Below are 21576 nucleotides of genomic sequence, written 5' to 3'. Positions count from 1 at the left end.
CCAGGGCAGCTGCTGCTCAGAGCAGACCGGTGCTGGGGCCCCCTGTGGGCGCGCCTTCGGGCCTCGGCTCGGGGCCACGGTTCCCTTCCCTCGAGTCCTGGGAGAACTGTGGTTTGATCCTGGCACCAGAAAGGGAGACGATCCATCGATCCATCGTCTCACTCACGGCGACCACCCTGAGAGCACGACCAGGTCCCCGCACGCGCAGCCCATTGACGCTGACGGGAAAGCCCGGCCCGTCCCGCGCTGCGCCGTCCCCGGCTCCATTCCCTGAGCCGGGCCCACGCCGGGCTCCAGCTCCACGGAGACACCGCGCGTGTCTGTGTCAGCCTCGAGCCTCTTGCTGAAGTGAGGCCCGGCGCGGCCGCCTCCGCAGCCGCATAGCTGCTCTCGTCACAGCGAGGCCCAGGGAGGGGCCGGTGGCACAGTGTGTGTCGTGGCCGGGTTTCCTGTTCCTGCTTTCTCTCCAGGAGAAGGGAGGGCCCGTCTCTGCCGCTCGGTTCCCGTTTTACAAAAGCTACGGACAGAGCAGACGGCTGCACGCACCTGAGCTCCATGACCGGTGCGAACAGCATGCTCAGGAGGGCCGGGAGGCCGGGCACGGGTGGCATCAGGGAGGTCTCTCGCAGCAGCATGGTAGACCCTGTGAGCAGGCCGCGGAAGGCCACGTCGGCCACCACCCTGCGGATGGCACTGCCTCCCGGCAAACCTCCCTCACCCCCAGGCAGCCCTCTGCTGAGTCTGTCCCCACAGACGCCCCAACAGCAAGGAGCTCCCTGACTCCTGTTCCCACAGCACCCCACAGACAAGCTCCTCATCGGACACTACCCCCCCCCCCCCCCGCCATCTGGGGACTCCTGTGCTTGGTCGCCTTCCCTCCTGTGCCTCCTCACTGGACTACAGGGCTGTTGGCCAAGGATGGACAAGGATGTGTCCGTTTGCAGCCAAGTGCAGTGGGGTGAGCAAAAGGCCAAGGGCATGACTCAGGCGCTCCTGGGGAGTGGAGGGGAGCGCAGGGGAGGGGAGGGGAGGGGAGGGGAGCGCAGGGGAGGGGAGCGGAGGGGAGGGGAGCGGAGGGGAGGGGAGCGCAGGGGAGGGGAGCGCAGGGGAGGGGAGGGGAGGGGAGCAGAGGGGAGGGGAGGGGAGCGGAGGGGAGGAGAGGGGAGGGGAGGGGAGCGCAGGGGAGGGGAGGGGAGCGGAGGGGAGGGGAGCGCAGGGGAGGGGAGCACAGGGGAGGGGAGGGGAGGGGAGGGGAGGGGAGCAGAGGGGAGGGGAGGGGAGCGGAGGGGAGGGGAGGGGAGCGCAGGGGAGGGGAGGGGAGGGGAGGGGAGGGGAGCGGAGAGGAGCGCAGGGGAGCGGAGGGGAGGGGAGGGGAGCGGAGGGGAGGAGAGGGGAGGGGAGGAGAGGGGAGGGGAGGGGAGGGGAGGGGAGGGGAGCGGAGGAGAGGAAGCTCCCTTCATTACACTCGTATCAGCCCATCACCTGGGAAATGGCCAGAAGATGGGGCAGGGACACTTACCTTAGTTCACTCACGAGAGCACCGCGTCCCCGGGGGCTGAGGTCAGGGGAGGGGAGAGGAGTGACACCGGGAATGAACAGAGCCCTCCACTCACCCGTGGCGTTGACTGACAGGGAAGCCGCCACCAGCATCCTCTGGTGGAGGTCCTCGGGGCTGTCGCTGACGATGACGGAGTTGATGCTCTCCTTCTCGATCCACACGCTTCTGCACGGGGGAGTCAGAGAAAGCCTCCGGTGACCTCCCAGGCAGCGGGTGACGCCCACCGCGTGCCTGACACGTTTCAGAGACGCGGTCTCACACACGCAGTGACCGACGGGGAGCACGCGGAGCCCCCGCTCCTCACGCCTCTTTTCCTGCTGGACCGCCGACATTTCACGCCAAGTCCTGGAGCCGGGTCGCCACCCCCTTCTCCCCTCCACCCCGCCCATGTGCCCCCGACCACCCCTGGCTTCCAGTGCCACCCGCATGCTGACGATGCCCAAGTCTCTGCCTCTGCCGTGCGCGCCGGCCTCCCAGCCACCACCCGGCCGCCCCAGCAGAGGGCCTGCCGCGGCCACCCCCACTGGTTGCACACCCCAAACTCTGGGCCGCAGATGCCGCACAGCCCACAGCGTCCCCACCACGCGCTGCAGTGCGCCCCGCCTCTGACGTGAGCTCCTTCCCAGGGACGCACCCACTGCCCAGGGCAGCGCACCCTTCAGGCTCCACGCCCTGCATGTGCGCAGTCTCTAGGAAACGTGGGCTCCCATTGCCACCTCTAACCAGCTCCCAGGGGACACTGAGTTGCTGGTCCCAGAGCCAGCTGGGACACCAGGGTTCACCTCTGCCCCGCAGAGCAGCCACTGTAAAATGCGCACAGCACGCCCCCACCCCCCAGGGCCGCAGGCCCTGCAGTCCCGCCACGCCCACTGGCACCCAGCCCCGCCCCGCTCGCTCAGCAGTGACACCCCCCCCCCCCAGCTGCTGTGCACCCGCAGGCCTCGGACCTGCCTGGATGGCCTGGGCGTCATGCCAGGCCCTCCCGCCGCTAATGTCCCACTCTGTAGCCCCGTGGAGGCACTTGGGAGCGGACCCTGTAATCATCACTTTTCTCTTGCGTATCCCACATTGAACCATCATTTTGGGGAGCACACTGGCCATGTTTTGTCTTCTATTGTTCCCCTCAAGCTCTGATGTTCCCAGAACACAGCAGGCACTCACAGATTTGCAATTAGAACAGAAAATAAAGTTTGATGAAAGATACTCAAACTGTCCTACAGAGTGGCTTTCATGTGACAAAAAGAGAGCCTGAGGTCTGGAGCTATGAGGCTAGAGCAGTTGGAAGAGATGAGGCAGCCCCCCAGTTCTGGACAAGGAGGTCCGTTTCCGGCGGGTCTGTAACCGCAGGAGTGGCGGGAAAAAATGTCCCGTGCAGCTTAAGTGACTCATACCTGAACTTGGATATTCTGGTCAAACTATGACACTTCAGTTCGTAAGGGTTGAAAGGCCCGTGGAGAATGACCTGGACACACAAAACGTACAAAACGTCACCTAGAAGCGTATTATCACTTCATGTACATTTTAAAAATCCAGCAGTTGACTCCTATTTTTTTAAAAAAGATAATAGCATATCTTAACCACAACATCTTCAAGATTCAGTGGGGGAAAAACGTCTTAAAGAAGGTATTTTCCTGGGATGCGACTGACTCCTCCGTCGGCTCCACTAACGTCCCCCACGACAAACACCTAACGAAGCCTTGGCCCCGAAGGAAGCACAAGCGCTGGGCTGGTGCCCCGGGCGGGCCCCAGGCCACACGGCCACGGGCGCAAGAGGAGCAGCGCCCCAGACGGGGAGGGCTGTGCCCTCCTCCCCGGGCAGGAGGAAACCAGACCACGAGCTGCTCCCCAAACGCCCACACGCTGCTCCCTGCCTGCGATTAACAGGCCCAGGTCACCTTCGGGAAGGGTGGTCTAAAGCAAGGACAGATCCAAGCTCCTCCCTACACTGGGCCCAGGTTCTCCTCTCATCCACCCAGGTCCCCCGTGTGGACGGAGTGGGGCGCCGGGTTACCTTGCAGTTGGGGGCCCCGAGCTTCCGGGAAGAGAAGCCATCCAACAAAATCCGGATCAAGTGTTTCTCCTCATCTTTCCCGGGCAACGGCACAGACATGTCTGTCACATTTTCAACTGATTTGGAAAAGACACCCTTGAGAACTTCATGGCTTTGCTGAACAAAATGAGAAAAGTTCATTTTGCTAAAGGAAAAACTGTAACAAAAGCTCTTTATTCTAAACTAATCAAAGTATTTCAGAGGGATGAAATTAGCTGATCACTAGATTATCTTGGTGCCAAGAGACAATTTTATCAAGTACGTTTTAAATTCAAACAAAAGAAATAAGACAAGACTCATTAAAAGCTCAACTCATTAGCCTTCACTATCTTTCAACCACTGAGAGAACTAAAAGGGTAAAAGATGTTTTTTAGTGGGGAGGTAAACGGGGTAGAGTCAAATACACGGTGACAAAAAAGAAATCTAACTATGAGAGGTGAACACACAGTGTAACCGTATGTGCGCCTTACTGCTAAAACGTACAGCTGAAACTTATTGGATTTTGTTAACCAATGTCACCATAAAAATAATCGATTAAAAAAAGAAAAACATTTTTTAAAGGAACTTTCTGTACACAAAATTTCAGCTTCGTATGGGGATGTTACCAGAAGTCCCGGGAATACACAATTCGGCCAGCTCTCCGCTAATGTCTGACCCTCCCCATCCCGCACCCCATCCCCCCCAGCAGAAACAGCAGAAGGAACATCGCTGGCCTCCAGCAACAGCCTTGAAGTGGCATTTCTGAAACCTCAGACCAAGAAAAATAACTTTGGAACTGATTTTGAAAGTAATAATTCAAAGACATTTGAAATGTCTGAAGTATTTGAAACAAATATTAACTACTTTCACTGGGGAAGTAAACCTTGGAATCCATTTCTATAAAACTCCCCAAGAAAAAAATTTTTCACATTTAATTTCTACGCTAAGAAGAAAAAAAAAAGTCTAACAGGAAACCAGCAAACCCAGCTCCCCCAGTCAGTCTGCAAGAAACCCCAAAGAAAGTTAAGATGGCACCGCCGATCTTATCTCGGGGACACCGACGGACACCGAACGCCGGGGAAGGACGCGGGCACGCGCCCCTCGGCCCGCGACGCGGCGGCGCACCCTGGACTCGTAGCACTCGTCGGCGAGCTCGGCGTAGCCCTCGTCGATGAGGACGTCCCTCACGCTGACGAGGTCCTGGACGCCGGAGCAGCGGTACACGTCCACGTGCAGGACGCTGTGCACCACGGAGAAGACCTTCACGAGGAGCGCGCAGCCGCTCACCAGGGCGGCGAAGCGCTGGCTGGCCGCGCCGCTCCAGTGCTCGCCGCACACCAGGGACCTGGCCGACGGGCGCATCTTGCAGATCTTGAACTCCAGGGCCTACGACAGAAGGGCGGGCGAGTGCTCAGGTGGACAGCGCCGAGCGGCGCCGCCCGCGGGTCCCGGCCAGTGTGCGCAGAAAGCCTGCAGAGCCAACTCTGCCTGCGAGGGCACAAGTGGGCCTGGAGGGTGTGATGCGGAGGGCGGTAACTCAGACAAAGACAAAAGCCGTATGATTCACCTATACACGGAATCTAAAAAACAAACGAAAAAACAGAAACTGGCTCATATGTAACGGAGAACGGAGAACAAAGCGATGGCTGCGGACGCGAGGGGGGCCGGGGGCCGGGTGGAAACGGGGAAGGCGTGAAGAAGAACGAACGGGCGGTTCCGGTTACAGAACACTCGCGGGACAGAGAGGGACGCACAGGGCACAAAGCAGACAGACGCTACCGCGGCAGCCCTGTGTGGTGCCGGGTGGGCGCGCGGCTTCGCGGGGGCCGCCTCACGAGTGATGTGGGTGTCTAAGCACTGTGCTGTGCGCCTGAGACTAATGTAATACTGAATGTCAACTGTGCCTGAAAAAATGGCGCAACGTCTAAGTAGGATGGAAAATGAAATAAACCTGCATTAGGTATTTGGGTAGAAATAAGGAAACGTTTTCAGTATAAGAAAATGAGATTTGATTCATTTAACAAACTTTTCTTGATTTTAGAGCAAACAGTGGTTGTCGCCCTGGAAGGACTTAAGAGGTACCCTCTAACCCATTTTTACAGGTTGTTGATCATCTGTTAAACATCAGATCGCTCTATCGCAGGATCAAACTAAATTAAGAGCTGTCCTTATTGTAAAAACAACAGAAAAACAATTCCGGGCTGAGTGACGATTCCACAAGTAAGGACACTTGCTTCTGCTTTTTCAACGGCGGTGACTCTGGAATAGCCAACTGTCCCCACACTGACAGAAGGCACATGTGTGGGTCTGTCTCCAGCCCACCTACATGTTGTCTGCTTTCAACATAACCAAAAACCTTAGAAAATAATGCTGAATTAAAACTTTTTTTTTGCCAAGCGTGAAATCCTCCATATATTTTAACTCACTCCGAAAACAATACTGGCAAAAATATCTATGGAAAATACTTTTGGAAAAAAAGCAGAAACCAAATGTGGCAAGTGTGATGGAACAAGCCTTTCCGCTCTGGGCCCCATCTGGCCACCGGGGCCCCCCCAGAGTGGACACCCACGCCTCATGCGCCCGTCTGCCGTACCTGAAACGGAAGTTCGAGAAACTGACAGGGAATCTCCATCAAAAGGTCAAGGTCCACGTGACATCTGTTACCGTAGTCCACAAAAAACACCTAGAGAACGAGGGAGGGGCACGCGTGAGCCGAGCGCCGTGTCCCAGCCCGAGCCTGGCACAGCGATGTCACCAGCTACTCTGTGTCCTGAGTGTCAACCCCACGTCGCTGTGGGAAAGGACTGTTCCACCAGAGCATTTTTCTAACCTTTATACTTGATTTCCGCTAACTTACAGATTTTCTATAAACTGGTGCTACGTTTGCTCATTTCCCTTTGAATGATGTTACAGAAGAATGTACCTCAGCAGAATTCCCGGAAACATAAAGGATTTGAGCTCTGAAGTAGCTCTGTTTATCAAAATCCACGAAAGGAGCCAGACAGACCAAGTCTGGATGCGGGTGAACAGGCAAGGGCACCAATTTCAGGCGGTTTATCTCAGCAGTCAGCCTTTTCAGGATCTCTGAGTTTTTTTCGTCAATCCTGTATCCCCAGAAGTGCCCCACTTCGATCACCTGAAACAGAACGGAGAGAGGCGGAGTGACACCCAGGAAGGACGTCCGCAGGGAATGTGAGCTCAGAGCACAGGGCCAACACGCTCTCCCGGCCACCGGCCACGAACTGGGTCCTGGGTACCGAGGTATCCACAGGCCTTGACAGCGAATGGGAGAGAAGGGGCTCTGCGGCCGACTGAGGTGAGCACGCTGTGGACCCCCTCTCGGGAGGCACAGGGCGCTGGCACGCTCCAGGGCAAGCCACTTCTGGGGGCCCGCAGACCAGACTGCTTTACCTTCCCTCCGCCCCACCGAGGAGCCCGTGGGCGCCCTCCCACGGCCGGGGCTGGGCGAGAGGCGCAGTGGTAAGTGGAGGGTGGGCGTGCCACCAAGAGGCCGGCCAGCTGAGCAGCCTCGCCCACCGCGCCGGGGCCACGAGACCGTAGGTCCCACAGCCGCCGAGGCCCCAGCAGTTCCCGGGCTCCCACGGGACGTCTCCTGGCGGAAGCGGGTTTGCCAGGAAGTGCCCGTGCATCGCGGCTGGAATTTTGGGTTCCAGCCACATCCTCTTTAACGAGCACAGTAATTCAAGCTCACCACTCGGCATATCGCTGAGTGTGCGGACTGTGGGCACACACGCGCTTGACGTCACGCACACGCGACACTTCCAGGTCGGGGGATGGGGGAGGACTCTTACCTCTGTAACATCGACCGTCAAGAGGAGCTCCGTGACCGCCCGGGACCTGTGGAGCGTGCTCAGGGATACCTGCACGGGGTCCACTGTCTGCTTCTGGAAGTCCACATTCACCCTAGAAATAGCAGCGAAAGTCGAGCGTCGCACAGAAAACGTTTATGTGAGTGAGTTACCGGCTGAACTACCCCGCCCCGCCATGTCTGCAAGGGCAGAACACTTCACTGAAACACCTAAGCCCAAGACGACGAGTTCGATCTCGTCTCAAACTTGAGTGCCTGGTGGCTTCCTGAGCCGCCTGGAGGGGCGGGCACGTCAGCAGCGACGCAGCGCCCTCCGGAATACACCTGCAAGGTCAAGGCCGCTTTAGACCCTCGCCCTTCAGGAACAGAAAAGCTGCATGGAGGGCCTGCAGTTTTCGCTGAGCTGTGGTTTCAGAGGTGAGCGACTTGCCTTGAGAACACTACAGAAATCCGAACCTGGCTCACGCTGCTGGAAAACGTACGAATTTTCCAATAAACCCAAAACACAGCATTCATCCCTTAAAGCAATAAGACGGTAAATGCTACAATTCCAGGATAAGAAACATAAGTTTTATAAAAAAATAAAATTTTACCCCCAAATATTTTTGTTCTAAAATGAAGAGGAAGACTTACAAGAGAGGTCTGGCCTGCCTCTCCTCCAAGTTTTCCGGCCCATTTATTAAGAATGACTCAGGCGAAAGGACCCAGCAGGACAGGTGTCCACTGTCCCAGGCCACACCCACCACACTCCCAAACTCGGGATCAAAACTGCGCACGCGAGATGCAACTCGATGGGACACCTTCCCTGCCCTCGCCAAGTCCTCACATTCCTGTCAAGTCCCTCATGGCATTAAACAGATAACAAATGAGAAACGGTAAAGGAGAATTCCTACGTACAGCACTGCGAAAACATGAATCGTGATCTGTGGCAAACAGTAAAGGGAGACTTAACTTGGCCCAAGATGAGAAAACCCATAAGTTCGAAGGCAGCTGCCAAGTGGTGAGTGCCTGTGCTCTGGGCCGACCTGACCTGCACGGCCACTGGCCATGCCCGCCAGCCCGGGGGCAGGGAGGGCACTGTGCTGGCGAGCGCCCAGGCGCTCCCAACTCATCTCCACCTTAGCCCGCCGTCTGTGGAGGACAGAAGAGCCCACTGTGCTTAAGGAGAGAAGATGAACAGCCAGAAGGAGGAAGAAAGGGGACGAGGAGGTTCGACCCCTGCTACTTAAACTGGAAATCGCGTAAGCAACTCCCCGGGACCCTCTCAACAGCCCTGTGCAGTGGACGTCCGTCCATCCCGCAGATCCATCAACAAGCAGAAGAGCGAACAGCCCGAGTACAGTCAGCGAGCGCCTGGGCAGACATTTCCCCAAAGGCCGACAGACACAGGAGATGTCCCAGTCGTCAGGGAGATGCCAAGCAAAACCGCGATGAGTGAGCACCTCACCACTGCTGGAACGGAATGGCCGGAATGGCCGTTGTCAAGACAACAGGCAGGCGAGGCGAGGCGAGGTGAGACGAGGCCGTGGAAAGCAGTCTGGGGGTTCCTCAGAAAATTCAAAATTAGAACCACCTTGTGACCCAGCTATTCTACTTCTGGGTGTTTATTCAAAGGGAAAAAAACCCCACTAAGTTGAAACAGCGTCTGCACCCCTATGCTCACGGTGGCATTATTTACAGGAGCCAAGACGCTGGAACCACCTCGGTCCTCAGTGCCCATCGGCGGGTGAGTGGACAAAGACGACGGGTGGGTGTATACAACGGGATGCTACTCGGCCATAAAAATGAGGGAATCCTGGCGTCTGCAGCAACATGGATGGAGCGTGAGGGCCCGATGCTATGTGAAATAAGCCGCCCAGCAAAAACACCATGACTTCAATCGTATGTGAAATCTAAGACAAAACGAAAAGGAAAAGCCAAACTCATAGACAAAGAGACCAGACCTGTGGTTACCAGAGGAGGGGGCAGGGGCCGGGGGAAGGGGAAGGCGGTTGGAGACTCCATCTTCCAGGCAGAAGAGGGGCCGGCCCTCGGGCGGAGCCGCAGCTCCCACTGCCAGGCAGGAGATGACAGGAAGCTGGCGAGGGAGCAGACCCTAAGGGTTCTCATCACAAGGAGAAAAAGTTTTCTTTTTTTTCTTTCTCTCTTTATTGCGTCTGTATGAGAGGCAGAGGTCAGCTGAACCCCCTGCGGCCATCATTTCTCAACGCCTATAAATCAAACCACCATGCTCTGTGCCTTGAATATACAGTAATGTATCTTCAACAATACTGGAAAATAAACAGATGAGAAGCGCTGAGGTTCAGAGAGGCTGAGCGCACAGCGAGGAGGTGAGGGGCCTAGGCTTGAAGGCGGTTCTCCCAGCTACACAGCCAGCGCTGCCCGCAGGAGCCTGAGCACGGTGGGCGGCTGTGAGAACCACCTGAACGCAGGGAGGCAGGTGCACGGTCCCGCCACCTCCCTCTGAAGTACCGATAAACGAAGGTGCCACTTGTAAAATTCTTAATCTTTTAGCAGGAAATGAAGGGGGACAGCTCTTGCAAAGTTCTTAATCTTTTTAGTAAACCTAGTTAACTTTTCTTTCCTCTTTTCTTTGGGAAAAAGGCCCTCTCCCTCCAATCCCGACAACTGCCCCAAAACTGGTGACTCAGATCCTCTGGCTACTGATAAGGGTCATCAGCCCATCGTTAGCAGAAATGGTGTTTGGCCAGACAGGGCCCTTAGAGACCAGGAGGGGAGGGGATTCTAGGCGGAAGGTCTTTTTCACTCTTTAAAAAATACGTTAACCAAGCCTGTTTCCCTTTACTCGCTAAATAGGCAAATCAATAATAGAAATTAATAGATATGTGATTTACATAACCAGTTTGTATCTTTTCCTTGTCTCGGGACTGAGGCGGCACTTCAGCAGGAAACCCAAGACCCCGCTGTGACTAAGACAGAAAGAGAAAGAGCTCCATGAGACCCCAGTAGGCAGGGACAACGACCCTTCTCAGCAGGAAGCAGATACAGAAGAAGAGACCTCCCGTCCCTCAACATCCATACTAATAAGGGGGTTCATGGTTCTTAGAAAAGGGGTAGACAGGGAAGTTAGTTAGGGGGTTTCATCCTGTCCTAGAAGCGGTCCGCCCTAGTCAGCCCACAATTAAGCAAGCCAGAGAGCATTTTTAGGCTAAAAGTAACTCATAGAAAGAAACAAGTGAGCAGGAAATTGGGTACTAGTTTCACCTGTGCAGTGAAGACCCAACGATCTTCAGTTTACCTGAGCCTCATTATTCCATCATTATAATATGATGTATATGCCTGGAAGTTCATTAATGTCATTATAACAGGCTGAATTCTGGGAACAAACACATGTGGAAAGCAAATGATGGATCACAGAGTCCTGTCAATCTTAGCTGTCAATCAAGGAAGCCCACCCCTCTCAGAAAAGTAACCACCCACAGCAGATAGGCTTTGTTACCAGGCCCTCTGAGCCTGGTCTCTGGCTCAGGCCCGCTCCCACGTCTGGAAGTGGCCCTTCCCTTCTCAGAAAGCTTTCCTTTCCTGCTGTATTCCGGTGTCTCGCTCAGTTCTCTGCTCGAGACGCCGAGAACCTGGATGACGTGTGGAGAAGAGCCCACGCTCTGGGGACAGTACCTGGGGACAGTACCTGGGGACAGTACCTGGTATTCCTGAGCTTCGAGACAGTCCCTCCTTGCACCTTCCCTTCGATCTCCTCTGCAGAGTGAACGCTGAGTTCAAGCGAAACTTTGAGCTGAGACATCTTAATCGCCATATACACGGCAGGAAGAGTTTTAAATCTCTCTGTCGGGTTTCGTGAAAACTCCACAAAGGCTCTGCTCCGCAAATGCAAACAAAAAACTGTGTCAGGGACCTGAAAATGAGAACTCATGCCTATTTCTCTCCATATTGGGAATATTCATTTACACTTCTCCTGAAAACAGAAGTGGCTCTTCATTCCATAATTAACCAAGAAGTATTTAAGGGAAAATTATTCACTTAAATAAAAATTATGACATATCATTAACTAAAACCAAGCATCGTCTTATGTATTATGCAGTATAATGCAGAATAAACGCTGAGTTCGAACGGAATTTTCAGTTAAGAAACCTTAATTCTTATAATTACAAAAGAATGGCAGGTTTGGGGTTTTTTCTGTTTATTGTAAACTACACCACAGCTAAAACCACATGAGCAGTTTGGTGATCGCTGTGCCCTCCCTCCAAAAACACAGCACTGCTGGTGACCACCAACCCCACTTCCGCCCCCCCCCCTGGAGGAGGGGATCGAGCTGCAGGAAGGGTGCCTCCCGGACACTCCTGGCCAGTCGCCCTCCTCGACTGACGCCTGGGACTGAATCTCCACTTTTGCCTCCTGTCCTCTGCCCGAACCTCCCACATCCCTCTCCACCACCCTCTCTAGGGGCTCCTGAGCCTCTCCTCAAGCATAATTACTTTTAAACTTTGGACATTTCCCAGGTTCCAATCTCCTGGGGCCATTTTTGGCTGCGACACTCCCGCCCACTCCGTTCCCTAGCTTCGCCTCCGCTCCTGGTCACCCCTCACGGCCCAGGCGGGAGGGCCCCCTTCCTCCCCCAGCCTTCCGGGTCCTCCACAGCCATCAACGGCCAGACCAGCTCTTCCCGCCCCGCCCCTCTTCACAACATCAGGGTGGACGTCATGGCTGCTCGCCCCACATTAGCTCGGGTCTGGCTGTCTCCCCAACTCAGGCCCACAAGACACCGTGCAGACCACAGCCCTTGGGGCTCCAGACGCCATCTGCTCACGGCCACACCTGTCGGTCGGCCACAGGTCATCGTCCAAAGCGTAGCCTGACTCCCTACACTTCCCAAAGCCACAAGTGGGCTCCTGCTGGAGCGACAACACCACGCCCCCACCTGGCCCCCACCTGGCCTCCTAGGCTCCCAGTCCCCCCTCGAACACCTCTTGAGCAAGTCCCAGGGAATGTCCCTGCGCCTACTTTGAGCCTCAGGCAGAACGTCTCTTTCTGACCACCTGGGCCTCTCCCATGACATTCTGTGACAGGAGACAGTGTCCGTGCAATCAATTTTACCCGCCCCCCCCCCACACACACACTAAGCTGAAAGCTTCTGGGCAGGAAACTGAGCCTACGGACCACCTGGGCGGGAGCACCCTGCAGGCTCATACGGGCTCTGCGCCCCAGAAGGGTTGTGGGCTTTACTCCTTTAAGTTCGATTTGATGTCATTCTTTGCCTTCAAATGTTGGCTGCACAAGAACTACCACTGGTAAACCAAAAGGACCACCTCCCTGAGTGACTGACATGACTAGAAAGTCAGACATATGAGGAATCGAGTAAAATATAACTAAAACAGCTGTGAAAAGGTCCCAGACAGGAGGAATATGAAACGAACGCAGGATCCCATCCAGTCGTACAGATTAGTGCTGCGACTTTCGTGAGCCCAGACTGCTGACCTCTCATCGCGGCCAAAAGACACCCAGGCGTCGCCAGAACCTTGTCCAAGGCAAGTGGGCTCTTGGCATTCAGAGAAGACAGCTCAGCTGTGCAGATTCGGTTTTAAATGTGATCAAGAATTTAAATTTGTTTGTAACTTAAAGAAAACTTACCACACTGTAAGTTTAGTTAAATAAGTAACAGTTGTTAAAAGGACTTGGAAGATTTGCCTGGTAGGGTTATGAACTTGCCATGTGAGACATTACGTGATTACAAAGAAAATCAATACATTAATCGTAAGAATGGAACTTAAAATGTTTTACAGAATTAATCCAAACTGAAAGTAGGTTTAATACATTCAACTTATTAGACATTCATCAGGAAAAAGTGTTTATCAGATTTACAAAGATTTACAAATTAAATTATAGAGTATTAGAAACAACTTCTAATTTTAAAAAATAAAAATCAACCTAAAAACTATAAATAGTCTTTTCTGTGTATAAAAATTCTCTCTTGGAAACAACTCAGACTGCCACTCCAAAACATGCCGTTAGACTGTGGCCGAACGGGACCGGGTTTTCACAGTGTTCGCCTCACACACCACCTAGAACCTGCGTGCTAAGCAGTGACAAGCAGACGAACTCTATCCGGAACATCTTCGTGGCCTGCAAAGGCGTGTCACTGGAGACTCGCGTGCAGGCCAGGGACGGGGACGTCAAGTGAAGCGTCAACCCTGGGACCACGCGTCGCGGAGTCCTCCTGGCACCAGAGCACTGACCACCCGGCCCAGCTCCTCAAGAGTCGCCAGGCGAAAGAGGTCAACCGCTACCGCCAACAGAGCGAGGTTGCGTTCGGAGCTGTGTGCAGCAGCCCCGGGGGCCACCCCACGACAACGGGGTCCCAGAGCCGGCTCCTGGGACCCAGGAACCCACGGCTTTTTCGTGACCGCAGTTAACGACAGAACGCAGAACTTACTTTGCACCGTCGAACACAATGGACTTGACTTGGCCGCACTGCCGGAAGAGAGACTGGAGCTGCTTGTAGTAGAGGAAGCCATAAGGAGGGATGTGCTTCAGCTGGAAGACACGGCGCACGCTCGTTAGAGCTAAGAGAACGGCGGCGGTCACATTCACACGCTTAAAGCCGCGCACGTTTTCAGTTCGCGAAAACACACTCTACCGTCTCAACCACAGACGCGGACTCTAGCAACAGCTGTATTTAAAGACTAATGACTTTTAAGTTGTAACTAAGTTTTAATAATAAATATATTAAATCAAGGCTAATTCTCCCCTCTTAAATGGTCCAAACGTCTAAGAAAGAAAAATAAAGACCCAGTCCCTGCAGCCAGAGGTGCGAACGCTCCCGACGCCCCGCCCCACTCTGCACACCGAGCCCGGCCTCCCTCTGACAGTGACCCCCGCACCTCGCTCTGGCATGAAGCCAGGCGTCCCCTGGCCCGGGAACCAGGTCCTGTCACCACAGGTCCCACTACAGCTCCATGAGAAGCCGTGGGCGGGTAGAAACGCACGAGCTGACGGGCTGCAGACTCGGGTCCGAGCGAAGCCCCTCGCAGCCAGGCGTCCCGAGGCAGGCCAGTGGATAGTGCTGGGACGCAACAGCGTGGGACAAGGTGCGAGGACGAGAAATCGCCCGCTCAGAGGGTCCGCATGTGGTCAGGAAATGGACACGGAGGACCCACCAAGGCCCGGCGGACAAGCGCTGAGCACATGTGGCTGTCACTCAGGTTTTACCAGGCACACAGCGGAGAGGTGATTCGGGGCCCGGAGTGCACATGACCAGGCTGCCTCGGGGTCCAGGTGGCCAGCACGGGCAGTGCCCAGGTGCAGTGATGACTCGGGAAGGGCTGCGCCTTCCGATGGAGCCTGTGCCCAGCCGCTCCTGCCAGCGCACCCCAAAGACCTGTGTGCAGCCCTAGTGATCGTCACCCTCCCCTTGTCAGTCCCAACCCCTTGTACCAGTGGTGACGCCCCCCTTGAGAGGAGCAGCAGCTGGCCCTGAGTGCACTCGCAGCCGCCGGGAACTTCCCCAAGCTCTGCAGGCCCGGCAGCTGGGGGCGAAGCCTCTACTCTGGCCATGGGCCCTGAGGCCATCCTGTGGCAGCTTGGACCATGCGGGCCCCAAGTGTGGACCAGGGCCAGTGCCTGGCTGACCCCTGGACTCACCCAGAACACGTGCCACCTGAATGCCACTCCCAGGCTGTGCCTTCTTGTTTGCATCCTGTGAGGGGGCGGCCCTCAAAGATGAACTTAGAAAACACAGTGATCCTCCTGCATCTGGGGACCACGGTGCAGATGGCCGTGCTCAGTGGTGTGTGTGGAGTTCATTAACGAAACGTGCTTAGAGCTCACGGAGAAGAGCCTTAAGCACTTCAGAATGGCACGTGATCGACCAGCACTAGCCGAGGACACACAGCCTGTCTGTCAAGGCTTCGAGGCCAGTCCCGCAAACAAAGCAGCAAGACCGGGGGGCAACCTGACACACGAGGTCAAACAGGCTGCAATATTCACGGCCGGGGGAAAACCCGCCCGCTACTTACGGGAACGGACACGAGTGGAGAAGTAAAATACTCTGTGTCGGCCACGGTGAAGGGAGGCCCATCTGAACACCAGTGGCCCAAGCTGTCCCTAGGGGAGGTGGCCTCTCCGCTCCACCTACCACGACAGTTGTCTTGGGGTCTTTGCCAGCCAGCTCCCTGACCGCCATCTCCTCGTCAGGCTGTCCAAAAGTAAAGTAATTTGGATAAAAAGCACCTGCCAACACAACCTGGAAAAGGAATTTGTGTTCATAAAATAACAGCATCATTTTATCAGTTTATCTCACTAATATATTAACCTATTCCCAGAAGAATATAACTTAATGTAAAAGATGAGTTTATACCACACAAAAAAAGACCTTTTAACTCATCAAGCAGAAAGTCACACTCTTGGCAATTTCTCCATAGCAGAAACACCGTGAAGGAGCCTGGGGACTCCTCGCACGAGGTCTGGGGAGGAGCGGCGGGCCGAGCCAGTGCACGAGCGCGTGTGCGCAGGTAGCCCCGCGGCTGGCCGAGTCGCCGCCTTCCCCCGGACGTGCGTATCCTGCAGGTCGGGCGCTTCCCCGACTGAGGCGAGATTCCAGCTGGTGTCCTCACATCCGGAGCAGCGGGCCTGCATGCCACGCCCACGCTGAAACGCACGCTGCGGAGTCCCTTCTCCCGTGAGAACACCCGAAACATGCCCGTGGGAGGCGCTCCCCAGCCCTACGGCCACCGGCCGGCCAGAGGTACACCCCTTCTTCCAGCATCTCTCAGCACCCCCACTGGAGCCCCTACCTGAGGGCCTCAGCCACCTTTCTAGAGCTCGCGTCCCTCGACACGGCCCCCGAGGTCCCGCCCGACAAGCTCGGCTGACCACAGCCTCTAGAGCTATGGCGTTTGCAGCGTGAGGGGACAGCTGAGGACCCCAAGCAGCGCTGAGGGCGTTTTCCTCCCCTGAACGCGGAAACGAATGATCCATCGGAGGGCGGTCGAGGCGGCCGTGCGACACACACCCCCTCCGGACACCGGTGACAGGTCTGGATCACCCACCCATCAGGACAGGAAACCCGAGGCTGTGCAGGACAGCAGCTCTCCCTGTCCCCGGGCACGGCGCGGGCATGGCGGGCCTGCCACCGTCCCCGAGGCCCGGCCTGCTTCGGAGAGGAGTCGGCGGCTCCCCAGCCAGGGAACCGGAAACAGACGCCCCGCGCCGCACACCTGCAGGATGAAGCGCTGCTTGTACGCGTGCTCCTGGTCCACGGCGGGCCGCCGCGAGTCCACGTACATGTTGAACTGAGAGATTCTGCCCTTCAGCTCTTCATATAATTCAGCCACCTGAGAAAAAGATGCTGCGCTGTGAGGTTTGAAGCGCTCACGCTGCCGGGGCAGCGAGGACACTAGGAAATGGGGCGAGCGCTAACCGAGCTGTGGGACAGAGCGGAGCAGTCAGTAACCATCCATCCCCAGAGCAAGGAAAGGGCGCTCAATGCAGCGCCAACGGAACACACCGGACGCCGATCCTGAGCACACGGGAAAGCGGGAAAGCCACGATCATGGGGGGTGGGGGGGTGGGGGGTGCCTTGGAAGCGCAGCGCCCGGGGCGCCCCCTCTGCGTCCAGTCCCCACAACACTCCCCAAACCTCTGTCACGCAGTGTGCTGCTGCTGTGATTAAAAACAAGTGAGCGACTGACGGCTAAAGAGTCACTCTGAACAACAACAAACACCGCCTGGTTGCAGTCAACCTGTTTCGCACGAAATATCAAAGTCCAGGTGTCTGATGAGGAGGCTGAGAATACACACGTGAGAAGGCACAACTCCAAATGCCCCTGAACGGATCGTAAATCAAGTTACCACGGTCATCTCAACAAAGTACAAAAAGTAAAAACCACACAAGACACAAGTGTCAACATAACTGGAAAAAATGACTAAAAAGAAATGGCAAGTCGTAAGAACTGTGAGGAGGGAGAAGCAAGCTGGGACGGGAAGGGTCGCGCCACCCACGGCGGCACGGGTACTTCCACGTGGCCGAAGCCCCAGGGCTGTAGTCGCACTGACCCTGCTAATGGAAAATCAATGTAAAATTATGCAAGTCGCTTTTTCTGACCAAATGCAGTAAAATCAGAAATTAACCAAAAATATCTTAAAATATTTCTTCCTCCCTGGAAACTCAAATACTCTTCTAAAAAAACTCTCAAGTCAAGCGAGAAACCAACACTGAAAGTCACAGATGGAGATGCTGAACAGTGAAATCGACAGAACATGGCCCGAACAGTGCTCACAAGAAAATTCGTGGCTTTAAAAGCATTTACTTAAAAATACCGAACGTATTAACAAACTAAATACTCGTCTCAGCAAGACTAAAACAGTCAACCAAAAGATGTGGAAGACTAAATTAACAGGCAAAGCAAAGTTTCACCTCTCCCCTTCCCCAAGAAAACCTACATTATAAAATCAAACTAAGAGTGGGTTCTCTGCAAATGCAGTAAGACAGGCTAAGCACCTGGAGACTCGTGCGGTAAAGGGTAACTCTGGTGTCCACTCTGCATCCTCCAGAGAAACCCTGGCTCCTGGGATGGACTCGAAGCCCTTGGAATGTTCTGCCCCATGAGTGTCTTTGTTTACCGGAGACCCTGGGTACAACAGTTTCTGGGAGCAACGTGATTCACGTGTGGCGGAGGCCTTGGGCCATGCAGGATCAGTGTGACCTCTCAAAAGGCCAAAAATTAAGAAACTAAGGTCAGCTGGGCAAGACGCCAGGCCCAATCAACCCTCACCCACAGCCTGGACTCCGGGCCGGCCGGGCCACCCCAGTCGGCAGTCCTTCCCTGTCACCACACACCATTGCTGTGAAAATCCGTCGTGCCCACAAGACTCCACGGGAGAGGACAACTGTGGCCCCGCTCTCGCTGGTTTTACCCTGCATCCTTCAGCCGTAATAAACCACAACCGTATCACGGCTTTTCTGAGTTCTGTGAGTCTCTCAGTGAATCACTGCACCGGGGGGCGTTTTCGGGCACCACCCCACACCCGAACACACAAATCTAATCGAGAAATAATGACAGGACACGAGCTCACAACATTCAGAATGAGAAAGACGATATTATCACTTTTAAATATCTGACATATAATTACTTATAAGTACGTGGATTATGTAAAATATATGTTGTATTTCACATAAATATATCTATAAATTAACACGTAAATATATAACATGTGAATTTCACTAAAGTTGGAAACGGAGGACGTACTTCACGAAATACTCACTATTGCCAGCTTACCTCTCTAATTCTCTTAATCTGAATGTAATTTAACCGTCCCCAGTCAAGTTCATCCTTTAAACACATAAAAAGACGATAGTCAAAATTAATTAACAAATCAGAAATAACTTAGCCACCATGATATCTACATCTCATCTAAGAATATATACCAACAAGAATAGACATCAACAAGAAAAACAGTACGGCTGACTCTTTAAAAGAGAGCTCTAACAGGCTAACTCGTAGTTATTGCAGGGTACATCCAAGCGCGGTAAAGTTAAACACACAGACACATGTATCAAGGGTCTTTTGAACCTAATTAGTTTAGAACAGAAAACCGGATGAAAAAAAGGAGTGACGCGAACAGGGCGAGTTCTTTCCGGCCTGCTGTCTAAGAGCTGCTGCGACCAGCAGCGGGCCTCAGGGTCCCCGGCCTGGAACCAGCACAGCCGGGGCGCCACAGGCACCGGCACTCGCAGCCAGAGGCTCCCGACCCCACTGAGGGTCGCTGACCCCACAGAGGGTCGCTGCTGCTCGGTGGGAGTGGCTTGGCACAGGACAGACATGCCAGCCTCTCCGCAGAAGGCTGGGGCGGGTCCCTGCTCCATCCGGCCAGCCGCCACCGAGGACTGGCCACAGCGACCTGCCTCAGGCCCGGCCCTGCTGGGGTCTCCTCTGGCCCCTCGCACAGACACGCACCTTCGGATGGCGCAGCTCTCCTCTCTGTCTGCAGCTCTGCCACGTCTGAGAAAGGAAGGACCAGAGTTTCAAAACACGTTAGTGGTTACTGAGTTCTTTTTTAAGTCCGGTTTCAACAGCTTCACCATAGGAAACTCACAAATTTAATTTTTCAATCAGCTCCATAAAATCGGGCTCCCATCCCCAACTACTGTTCCCAGCACAGCTCATTGTTGCTGTGGAACATCAAGGGCCTCACGGCGCTTTCAGCAGAGGGAGGTGTGTGGCCCGCGCGCGTGCTGGTGGCCAGGGCGCTGCGTCCCCAGCACGACAGAGGAAACTTACTTTAAACGCCTCGAGGAGCGCGATGCAGTCACTCTTACTGTTGCTGGAGAAATTCACTTTGTTCCTAGAAACGGGTAACAGTGTCACTCGACTCCAGTGAAACAAAGTGGCTTTTTAAAATATGAATGTGAAATACCTGTAGCCATCAAGATGCTGCCTAAAAGGCATCGCGAAAAAGTTCTTCAAAGACAGAGCTGCCGCTACGACAGGAAAAACAAGCGCGGTGAGACGGAGGACGGGAGACGGCGAGAGCGGCCCGCACCGTGCCGCGCCCTCACGCGCCCCCGCGGCTCACCTATGATGAGACACTCGTCCAGGCACCCGAACACGTGCCCCAGCACGATGAGTTTGCCGAGCTGCTGGCTCACGGGGAGCTGGGCGAGCACCCTGCCGAGGAAGGTCAGTTCGCCATCGTGGGGGTTCTCGTCCTCCCTCTGCCCGCTGACCGCCAGCGCGCCGACCTGCGTCAGGAAGGGGGGAGCGGAGCACGTGCACAGGGGAGCGCAGACGTTCCGCACGGCCACTCACGGGGCTCACGGCGACACGTGTGCAACCTGGACTCAGTAACCGCGTTACACGTGCTTTCTCAAGCCTATGTCAATTATTTACGACAAAATGCCTTAGAGAAACGCACATCGCGAAACCTGCAAAGTGTATCTAACGAGCCTCAGCCCTGGCGGCACACGCGCAGGCCAGCGGACCCACCTCCTTGAGCAGGAGGACTGTCCGCTCAATGTCGCTCAGGCTGGGCGGGGACAGCGCGGTCGCCAGCAAGGCCCTCGGTTCGCCCATGTCGAGTAGCTTCACCTTCAGGACGGTGCTTCCCAGAGGACAGCGCTGGAAAGAACAAAGCTTACTGAGAAACAACGAATCAGTAAATCGGTCAACGATCACGTGACTAGCGTTTTAGACAGAGAAGCGAAGAAAGAGAAAGAGGGACAGGAGAAGGAAGAGAAAGGGCAGGGGAGCGGGCGGGACAGAAGGCGGGGGGGGGGGGCGAGGGAGACACACGCGAAGGCGGCAGCTCCACACTGGGACAGGCGAGCGCAGCGCCGCCTCCCAGGGCAGCCCTGTCCCCAGCCGGCAGGCCGCGAGCGCGGCTGCTGGCAGCGTCACCTGCGGCCCGCGCAGGGCGCCTGGGGCTCAGGCGGCGAGAGCCGGCGCTGCCATCGAGACAGCCTGGGCAGACGGCGGTTTCTGGAATCGGAACTACCCAACACTGAAAACATCGTCACGCGGACTGTTTAGTAAAACTGAAGTGTACTTACCAGCATCTCAGGGATGACGTGGTCGGGGATGGCGTTGTCCCAGAAATCCCTGTGTACCAGGCGGTAACAGTACCCCTTGGACACCCGTCCGGCACGGCCTTAGGGGGAGAAACGGCCACGCGCCCATCGGCATTAATTAACACCAGCATAAAGACACATTTAAGAATAACCATTAAGCATAAGAAAAACCTTTGGCACCTTCTCCCTGAGGAGGTCTGTAAGAACCTTCCAGAGTAAGGCGGGGTCTGCAGTCCCTCGCACATACTGCCGACCTCCACTCAGCGATCCACAGCACAAACTCGATGCACCCTCCGGAGGAAGCGGCCTCGGCCCCGAGCCGCGACGGCACCGCCGCACCCCTCCCGCGGGGGCGCAGCCCACACCAGGGAGGACTGAGATGCCGCCAAGCAAGAGTAGCGGCATCACAAGGAGCCGCGGTCCTCCCGGCGAGGTGGCCGATGGCCGTGCGGGGAGACGAGGGCAGGAGGCTGTCACGTGCTCTCGGCGCCTCGCGCTCTGTCCACCTGACGTCTGTCTGCACAGGTGCCCGCGAAGACAGCGCTGTGCAGAGGCTGAGCGAGTGCGTGTGAGGAGCTCAGACCAGGCCCGACCCGCGCCGACCGCCGCAGAATGCCACT

The 21576-nt window shown here is 55.4% G+C and overlaps 1 protein-coding gene across 1 annotated transcript in view; it reads right to left on the bottom strand.

Moving 5' to 3' along the window:
- Window positions 1-21576, bottom strand: part of TDRD9 (tudor domain containing 9) — a 75759-nt gene that overhangs the window by 11729 nt on the left and 42454 nt on the right. Inside the window, exons 14-32 of the mRNA XM_036217881.1 lie at window positions 20939-21036; window positions 20376-20507; window positions 19966-20131; window positions 19807-19870; window positions 19671-19734; window positions 19347-19391; window positions 18669-18722; window positions 16608-16724; window positions 15527-15634; window positions 13826-13926; window positions 11079-11252; window positions 7400-7511; window positions 6511-6723; window positions 6181-6270; window positions 4713-4973; window positions 3570-3725; window positions 2950-3020; window positions 1614-1723; window positions 547-643 (exon numbers count right to left, since the gene is read on the bottom strand). Of these exons, the coding sequence (XP_036073774.1) occupies window positions 547-643; window positions 1614-1723; window positions 2950-3020; window positions 3570-3725; window positions 4713-4973; window positions 6181-6270; window positions 6511-6723; window positions 7400-7511; window positions 11079-11252; window positions 13826-13926; window positions 15527-15634; window positions 16608-16724; window positions 18669-18722; window positions 19347-19391; window positions 19671-19734; window positions 19807-19870; window positions 19966-20131; window positions 20376-20507; window positions 20939-21036 (2233 nt within the window). The remainder of the gene's footprint in view (window positions 1-546; window positions 644-1613; window positions 1724-2949; window positions 3021-3569; window positions 3726-4712; window positions 4974-6180; window positions 6271-6510; window positions 6724-7399; window positions 7512-11078; window positions 11253-13825; window positions 13927-15526; window positions 15635-16607; window positions 16725-18668; window positions 18723-19346; window positions 19392-19670; window positions 19735-19806; window positions 19871-19965; window positions 20132-20375; window positions 20508-20938; window positions 21037-21576) is intronic.

Source organism: Rousettus aegyptiacus, unplaced genomic scaffold (genome assembly GCF_014176215.1).
Source record: "Rousettus aegyptiacus isolate mRouAeg1 unplaced genomic scaffold, mRouAeg1.p scaffold_m13_p_3, whole genome shotgun sequence".
NCBI lineage: Eukaryota > Metazoa > Chordata > Mammalia > Chiroptera > Pteropodidae > Rousettus > Rousettus aegyptiacus.
The sequence above is the reverse complement of the archived record's forward strand: the minus strand, read 5'-3'. Positions and strand labels throughout refer to the sequence as shown.